General features: G+C 42.3%; 1 protein-coding gene across 2 annotated transcripts in view; it reads right to left on the bottom strand.

Annotated features, from left to right (window-relative positions):
• Positions 1 to 540: 540 nt before the first annotated feature.
• Positions 541 to 9,495, bottom strand: part of LOC116847462 — an 18,789-nt gene continuing 9,834 nt past the window's right edge. The window contains exons 6-10 of one of the 2 annotated variants that reach the window (XM_032822483.1): positions 8,882 to 9,041; positions 8,381 to 8,639; positions 7,588 to 7,834; positions 5,419 to 5,625; positions 541 to 1,994 (exon numbers count right to left, since the gene is read on the bottom strand). In XM_032822483.1, the coding sequence (XP_032678374.1) occupies positions 1,666 to 1,994; positions 5,419 to 5,625; positions 7,588 to 7,834; positions 8,381 to 8,639; positions 8,882 to 9,041 (1,202 nt within the window). In that variant the 3' untranslated portion in view covers positions 541 to 1,665. The remainder of the gene's footprint in view (positions 1,995 to 5,418; positions 5,626 to 7,587; positions 7,835 to 8,380; positions 8,640 to 8,881; positions 9,042 to 9,495) is intronic. The other variant, XM_032822482.1, reaches the window with a different exon arrangement.

Genomic DNA, 9,495 nt, shown 5'->3' on the forward strand with positions numbered 1-9,495 from the left:
TTGAGGCTGCCAGACACGCGAGGAATCGGGGATCAATATTGAGATTCTTTTGAGTCGCGGCCCGGCACTCCGTCTGAGGACGGAAGAGGAGCGGAGCGACTCGGAGCGAATCTTCCGGTCGCAAACCGGAGGTTTCCCGACCAGAGAATGAGAGGCAGAGAGGAAGAGAAGAGCGCGGCCGCGATTAATAACTCAAGGAGTAGCTAGACAGACGCGGTTAGTTTCTGTTTCGTGAGCGCGTCTCACAGCGCTCTGTGATTATGACTCGCGGAATGAACCTCACGAGCGCAGACTGAGGAAACTGCACGCGTTCGCGTCGAAAACGGACGCGGCCGAGCTGGCGCGAATCCAGGTTGGCGGCTAGATCCTGAGATTTTCGAGTCCAGAAATGAGTTTACGCAGTTACACGTGGACTTCCGAGTCACGAAGCCGGGTCGCGAAAACGAGCTGACTCGAAACCAGCTTGAAACTAGATCGCAGGAATCGGATTAGATTTAATTTGGATTTCGCACACACGCGCACCCTCAACGTGAGGAAAAGTCTCGTGAAGGCTATTTAGACGCTGTTCCATGTCCTTCGTCTTCTCTTCATTTTTTTCACTCGTTTTATTGTTATTTCTTTTTTTTATAGTTCCTAGATCCGATATTTTTAACTAAAGTATAAAAAATTATTTCACATATTCTATGCGAAGGAAGTTTTATAGTAAAATTTATTATAAAGCTGTGAAATAGATCGACATTCTGCATTAATTGACTTGACTCGAGCCGAAATTGTGATCCCACTTTGGACTTCAATATTCCATTTAACGTCTACTTTGACATTCTGACACCTACATTAAGCTCTTTTGATTCCATTTAACCTACTAACTTTGCCGAGAACTCTTCTTTAGAACCTATAATGGCATTTTACCCGTTTTCGTGTCATTTAGAGATACCAAGTAGAACTTTAGTTCCCATGTGTATTAAATATTCACTAATCCTTCAGAATGCGCAGGCGTTAGGAAAATCAAGTCGGAAACGAGGCTAAAATTTTAAGACTGAAGAAACTTCACTTTCGATTTTGGGAATTAAAACGTGCCATTAAAAAATTTGCTATATGTCTAACGAGACTTACCATGTTTTTTAACCAGATGGTCTTTCTGACAATCTATTTCTCTTCTGTACTACTAGAAACATAATAAAATTTATATGAAAAATAACTATAATATATATTCCTCCCCCATGTATATATCCCATGTTTTTTCTCTTCTTTTTATTTCTCCACACGCTTTATCGTCATTTTCGCGGAAACACATCATTTCTATTTTGTATTTTCATTTCTATTTCCTAGATTCAATGTGTCCGACGAAAGCGTAAAAAATGATTTACATATTCGACGCGCATGATGTATAAGTAACTATTACGTGCATACTGTCGCGATACACATTCATAGATATCTTAATATATCTTATTGGAAACGATACGGAAATATGAGGAATACGAGCAACACAATGTTGCGTGCGTAAAAATTAGCAACCTGTAAACCGCTCGATCGTAAATCATCCACCCTCTCCAACCACCGGAGCGTTCCCCGCAGATTAGTCATCGTCCCTGCCCTGAGCCCCTACCGCGTAATCGACACTTCGCGATAAGAGCCACCTACGACTAATGAACTTATCCTCCGTCATCAGTACACGTAATGCTTCTTATCCTGCATGACGCACGGATCCTGCACGGATTGAAACGTATTCGGGGGTGTACAAGTTTTCTGCGGAATCTTCAATATCGGCGTGTTCTTCTTCACCAGCACGCGGCGGGCCACGAAGGAGACGGCCAAAACGACTATGATCAGCAACGAGGAACCCAACGTGATGGCCATGAACGACGCGACTGTCTTCAGCTCGGTGACACGTGACAACAACTTGACGTGAGCCCACGCCTCCTCCAGCTGACCATTGCTTCCCGCGAGACCGGCCACGCACGTCCACCGACCCTCGTCTTCTTTCGAGCTGTAGTCTGGAGTGAATACGAAGCGTGAACACAAGAGGATGAGGAGACTGAAGAGGAGGAGGTAGAGGAGGACGAAGAGGAACTCCTGCGAGACCGGAGACGACCAGGCTGAGGGACGAGTGAGAGAAGTTGTCGCGGGAATTCGTCGAGTTCTCGCCCGAGGACACGAGAGAGAGAAAACGCCAACGACGGGCCGGAGAGGGTTTGCGAAGGTGCGGGCGCGCGTCCTCTCGTATTTTATAGATGTTTCCTCGGGAATCGATTTCATTCGGGCGTGCGCGAGTATATCAAGTAGTTGGTATTCCGGCATATAAAGATGGAACTTTTCGGAGTACGGAATTTTCACGCGCGCTCCTTCCACTTCTTCTTTTTCTCCGTTATCCCATCGTCCTGTTCGCCCGCCCACCCTTCCGTCCGTCTGTCCGGTCCGTCCGAAGTTTCATTTGGCGAGTGTTTACGGCGGACCCGAGCTGAATTTCCGCCACCTCGATAGCTCGCGATTTCCCCGGACTGCGACTTCGCCGTGCCTGGTCAGAGTAAGCTGTAATCTTTCGTGCTCGTGCGTCTTACCGTATTCGGCCGGAATTTGGTCACGTAGCTGATGCATCTGGTATAACTTCCGCGCGACGTTACGCGCTCCCGCAGTTTGCCTCGGAACGGAGTCCCCAAGTCGAAATATTTACCCTACTTTCGATCTCAATGTTCCATTTGCCCAACTAGAAATTTATCCCATGATCCTCATCAGGTTGATTCTAATCAGCTATGTTTTGCATAAGGCGATATTATCAGCTCTTGATAAGTGATGTAACGTGGCATTAGGACTTTATTAATAATAAGAACTATTAACTATTATTATTAATAATAAGAACTATTAACATTTAGGACTTTATTAATAATTAGGATCTGATAGCATCATTTTATATAAACCAGATAATTGATTTGGATTAATCTAATCATGGGATAAAGGAGGATGCCCAAAATATATAGAAACCCCATCCGTCGTGGACAACGATCAAACCTATGTCAAATCATAATTCCCTATCTGTACTTTAATTTTGTCAATGAACACCTTCTTGTATCTAGTAGCTGAAAAGAGATATAGGTGGTTAAAGTAGCCAAAGTTTCAATACTTTTCCCCTTATACCTCCCCTTTGCCTTTATAAAATTTCATCAAATTTTGAATGGTTGCACATTAGTAAAAGAACAATTTTGCAAAGTCAGAAGTTCTGGGTCAGATGATTGAGCACGATTGATTTAATAGAAGTATAGTAATTAAATCGTCCAACGACTCTAGTTAATTTTAGTTTTCAGCTAATTGCTTTTTTACATATTTTTTCATATTTAATTATCTTTATATACATTTATTTGGAAGAGTTTTTATTTCATGTACTCTAGTATATATATATATATATATATATATATATATATATATATAGTATATATATCTAGTATATATATCTAGTATATATATCTAGTATATATGTTCACAGACACGTGGATGCTATGGACTAATATTACAAAAGGACAATTTTTTATTTTTAAGAATAAGGACTTAAAATCATGAGGTACGAGTTGGTTTATATATAAATCTCTTGATAATATATTGTATCCCAAATATGATCGAAAACATTTCTCGTTTTTGCGAAATATAAATATTTATGTAATATAATTTTGAAACTCTATATTTTCTCTTCAGACATTTCGGACAGAGATGAGTCCACGAGCAAAATTGATGTACTCGAAGAGTACTATTTCTTTGATATAGGTTTTATTCGTATCTACTCGGGGGTCGTTTTGAACATCCGTTTCTCTAGTCGGGTAAAACGGCCACTTTGATACTCTGACAAGTTTCGACTCGATGGCAGCTGTGTTGGTTTACCCGATCGCAGATCATGTAGTACATGGAAATATATAGATTCGGGATATCTCGCTCAATCTCGGATGTAATCGCGATGTGTCGTTAATTATTATTAATGTAACGCGTTCGACGGCGGCAGCGACCGGATTAATCCGCGGAGTTATTCGCTCGAAATACTGAAATAATCAACGGCGATGTCGAAATTGAAAGCGAGATTGGTGCGCATCGCGCCGATTGCAATCACGACGCGCCGTTAATTACTGGCTTCGATGTAATAATCTATTCGCCAAACTTATTTGGAAGACAGATTTTCGCGTGACAAGGCGCGAGAGTCCTGAATGGACTCTCGTTTAAGCGGCAACATCTCGGCACTGTTCGCCGATCACCACGATCGCCTCTTTAATGGTCGCAACTACTGTTGCACGCTAAAATCGTCACTTCGCCGAAATTGCGGTAAATCTTCGAAATAGCGATTTTCGTCATTCGGAACACGACTTGATTGTTTCGTATTTGCATAAAAAATGGCAAAAAGAGATTTTAAATATGTTTCAATACAAATTGAAAGAACAGTCTCGTGTCATTTTTATTTTCAGTTATACGAATAGACGTTTAATTCCATTTTATACAAACGACTATTTTTCGAATTTATTTTTCTCATATCACGAAATGACCAGCTGAAATAAACAGGTCTCTGTGAAATAAATATGTCATGTAAAATTCCACAGAGATCGCCTCAAGCGTATCGTGTTGCAATTGCGTGTCGCACAGGCGTTTGCATAAGTTGCGCGAGGAAAATGCGCGAGCCCGCATAGACAATTCCTTGGGATCTGATTGGATGCAGCTCGATTTCTCAAAATAATTATGGGTTTTGGATAGAAGTGTAATGTTTCAAACATGCGACTCCAAGTAAGGAATCTTAAAGTTATCCCAATATTTTCTCTAGTTTTCATTTTACGTTAAAATTGAACAAAACATGCTGACTTTTCAGATAATTCCACTGAAATGCTCAAAGTATTCTACAAATATTTTATTTGTGGAACTTTTACTCTATTAAATACAATAGTTGGTACAAAAAAATGGAATTCCCTATTTGATACCATAAAAGCATATCGACATTACCGACTGAAAAAAGTGTGAATTCCCATAGTATTTCTGTTTAAGTTTTTAGGCAGAGAAATTCATGCTTGGAAAAAAATGGGACTTCCAATTGGCATCGTAGAGGGATAACCGATGTTGGGACAAATTTAGGCATTCTAATTGAAGTCTATGCTGCATTTGGGAAAATCTTGGGAAATTTCTACGTGCTAGATGAACGGGCAGATGGATGTAGCGTTCATTGAAATCGAAAACGACGCGAGTCTCGCAAGCTGTAGTCGCGCGACGTGTCGTTAATTAATATTAACGTAATAGTGATCTATGCGCGGTTCGTTCAGTATAACATACGCGACGTATGTTATACACACAGGCACACATATATACATATACACAGGTGAGCACACATGCGGCATGGCAATTAGGCTGACTTTGTTACATTAGTACGCACGTAGCGCGACCCGTGCCCGTCGTACTTACTCAGGATGACTAATCTGCACTGGGAGTAGCTGCTGTTGGTCGTATATCGATGGCTTATGTCATTGTAAATTCCATATCCGTCGGGGCGGATCCACCGGCAGTAATGAACTGTTCTGTCCAGCATACGCGGAAGGATGTGGCAAGACAGAACTGGATCGTTCCGAGGGCTGACGGCTATTTCCGTTTGCTCGGCCGCGAGGTAGCTTTCTGAAAAGCCGTTTATATGACGTCTCATTGGAAGGAAACGTCTAATGACGCGCGTCGCTACCGACGTGTAATTTCGTTTCTCTCGCGTCGGAAGTGCGAGCGCGCGGGCAGCGAGAGCGAACCGACGACCGACCGGAAGCGTCGCGTTTTCCATCGATTTATCTCCGCGCGTGTGCGAAATACTGTCGCGAATCGTCGTATCCACCTATCCTCCGCGCGAATGACTCCCTGCTTTCTGAGAGGATTATTCTACACTTGTTTTATAAGGCGATAGAAATGCACACCCTGGTAGAAATTTAATGCAGTTTCTGAGCGGTTATTACGGGCAGTGATGTTAACTTTTGTCTGGTAATTCTGTAGAATAAATCTTTGCTTAGGATCCCAATTAAGGGATTTAACCCATTTCCTGCAGTTACTGCGCGCGAAATATGCACAAAATTTGAAGCCGTTTACTGCTTTAAAAGCAGAGCAGAAAATGGACGAAAAACTATTCAATTGGTTAATAATCAAGTTTGCTGTTGATAAAATGGGCAGGTGTACCCTGGTAATATTTTATTTTTTTGTGCAAACTTTCCAATTGAACAATTTTAACGCTAATAATATTTTAATAATGAGATTAAAATTTTAATGCTAATGAGATTAAAATTCTAACGCTAATGAGATGCTGATAAGATAGCGCAGAAAATCTTTGACGCGTAATATAATATTTTCTCGAGGTTTTCATCTTTTATTTGACAATTAATGATATATAACCTTTTGTTCATTCTTATAGTTGTACTATTCCGTTGGATTCTGAGTCCGAGCTAACATGACAGTTTTCATTTGTGTCATACTATCAGCCTGATGTGTTCTCAGCGCAATTAGAAATTCTGTATATTATTGATATATACCTCATTTGCCTTTTCTTTATCTAATCTTAGTTGTCATCTCTGTTACAGATCTTAATATTTTCAAATGCCTTATTTTTCCCAATTTCCCTTATTTTGTTCTACGTTTTTTTTACACTCATTGCTCATATTTAAGCTTTTATTTGGCAACATAAATATGTATAAAACTGCATACATTTCTCTCTCTCAACCAGAGCACAGTCTATAGGAATAATTATCCGCTTTTCTTCTCGCGGAGATACCGGCCGGTTTCCCCGCGTGAAAGGCGTTTGTGCAATAATATGAAGAAGCAAAGTGCACGCGTGCGCGCTATCTGTTGGCTGTTACAAAGAATTATAAAATACTGAGCTTGCTAATTGTGTTAACGTTAACCAACCTTTCTGTTGTTACGCGTTTTCACGCAGCAGCGGCGGCGGCGACGGCTGTAATATCGCCTTTGAACCCGTGAAAGGCGCTACTGTGAAATCGCCGAAATGCAACGCGTCGTGAGATTCACATAACGCGCGGAAGGTGTACGCGCAGCGGATTGTGAGCTGCGCGGTGTAAATGTGTACATTATTAACGCAACTTCGCGGTTGTGTGCTCCGCCAACTGAGCGACATTAGCGCTTTTTAAGTAACCCGTTGCATTAGGTGGAACCTGTCAAGCGTTGCGCGTTCGCAGGCCATCTCGGCAAATAACTTAGTTATCTCTTCATCTCGAGATTACTTAGTTAATTAGTTTCGCGACTATACGCTGGCGGCATGAAAGAAGCGCTATTAAGCTCACTGCTGGTAACGACGTTGATGATACATCCCGGGATTCCGTCTTTCGTTTTTAGCCGGAATTAATTTCTTAGATACGAGCAATTTCTCACGGATAATATCGCAATGATAATGTTGCAGACTAAGGTTAAACAAATTCCAGATACTCCCGAAGACGTCGCTATCGCCGAGAAATTAAGCACGCTTTGGCACGCCGGAGCTTAACGTCAAGTGGAAGCTTCAAACGAGCGTGAATTAAAATTCGCGCGTGAGAAGAAACGCCATGAGGGAGATTTTTTATATAATTTACGAAAGATCGAGCATTTTCCAACCTGTCACCGTCACCGACACCGTTGCGTTGCTCTCGTCGCCGTCCACCACGCCCATGTAACAATTCCATTGTCCACCATCGGAGTTGACGGCCGCCGAAATGCGCGCTCCGCACTCGCCGTACGAGAGACCGTCGCCTTCGTAATGCAGACCAAATTGGACGTCCTTGCCTTGCGTGACGGAGTAAGCCGTTCCGTTCGGACTCCGCAACCAGCAATACTTGAGCGCGAAATCGACGGCGCACTTTATCTGATGCGAGATATGCTTGTGTCAGAACCGTGCTTTCGCGCTAAATTCATCGATGAATGAGTGGATGTATCGTGTTAGCCGTAGCCGCGGGATAAGAAGACGCTACCTCTTACAAGTCGTTTTCTCGCGATGCTCGAGACTCGACGAGACGTTGGATGTTGATTTAAGCGAATAAAAGGAAAATACGACTCGGTAATTGAAGCGGAGAATTTTCTTCGATGTCGAAACGTGCCACGCGAGTAAGTGATTTAAAATTGACCTGCGCACTATGTCATGCGGAGAATTAGCAGCGTGTAATCAATTTGTTTGTTTAATGGCCGAGCATTTCGAACATTCGACGCGCGGAGAAACTCTGAAATAATCGCGTCAACGCGCGTCAACGATTTAATCTGACGCAAAGTCAAACTTTTGTTTTCCAAAATTTTTTATATTTGTATCGCTCCTCTCTCTTTCTCTACGCATGATTATTCTATGAGATAAAAGGATTTCTCGGCGTCCACCGGCGAACATATCGCGAGTAGTTTGAGGTTTATGTCGTGAATTTACCGTGAACGAGTCACCACGCTTCACGTGCACATCTTCCGCCCTGGTTTCGACCGCTGCTCTGCCTTTAGCGTCAGTGTTTCCGTCACGAGAACCGGGCTGGCCAACGTAAAGCACAGATCCATGCATATCGGTGGAATACCTGACGCCAAGGTCGCATCGCCATGCACCATAATCGACGCTCGCGAGCTCTCGGATTGTTATTCCGCATTCCAAAACCTTGCTCGTGTATCCATACGCAGGGCTAATGTAGGCGGAGTATCTGTTTCGCAGTCCCGATGAATGATTCATGTTTTTCTGGCCGGAGCGACGAAAAATTCGTCGGATACGATATTATCTCGCGTTTTCATTTTCATTTTCTACTTTTTTTTTTTTGATTCTCTCGTTTTTTTTTTTCAAAACGCTGCGCATAATCACGCCAGTTTCGTGTAAAACGTTTTCGTGTAAACCAGATATTATTGAAACGCTAAATTAACACCGCGGGCTGTCGATTTGCATAGCTACCTTTCGTTAGCGACCACGGGCGTTATGTAGATCGTTCTGCTGTCGGGCCGGACAAAGTTGCACGTTTGCAAAAAAGTCGCGCTCCACGACTCCAGTCGACAGAGCAATCTGACACCGGAGTTCTCGGTGTAATTGACGCTAGCACTGAGAGTTATACTATCTGAAAGGATGATTTCTGTTTTCCCTTCTGTTATCGACACTTCGCGGCACTCCCTCCCGCTTTCCAGCTTCTACTCAGAAGTTTCGCAACACTTAAGGGTTCTTAAACAATAGGAGACTCCGATCTTATAAGTTCAGCGAAATGATACCTTCAATTGAATTACTTTCAATCCTCCGTTCGCCCAACTTCAACTTCGAATGTCTCACTTCGCGTGTCTCCAATAAATGACTTATTAGGACCTTAACTTAGTTTCCGCCCAAAAAATACTGAGAAAAAGCATTTATTGTAAAAAATTTATTTAAATTATTTCAATGAAAGTATTTTCCATCACTTTCTACAACTTTTTGCCATCTTTCTGGCAACTGGGCGATACCATCTCGATAAAACGATGTTTGTTTCGAAGCAATCCATTCGTCCACCCATTCTCGCACTTCTTCAACATTTCGGAAGCGTG

The sequence above is a fragment of the Odontomachus brunneus genome, unplaced genomic scaffold (assembly GCF_010583005.1).
Source record: "Odontomachus brunneus isolate Ranch 3 - 2012 unplaced genomic scaffold, Obru_v1 Obru_scaffold_078, whole genome shotgun sequence".
Classification (NCBI taxonomy): Eukaryota; Metazoa; Arthropoda; class Insecta; order Hymenoptera; family Formicidae; genus Odontomachus; species Odontomachus brunneus.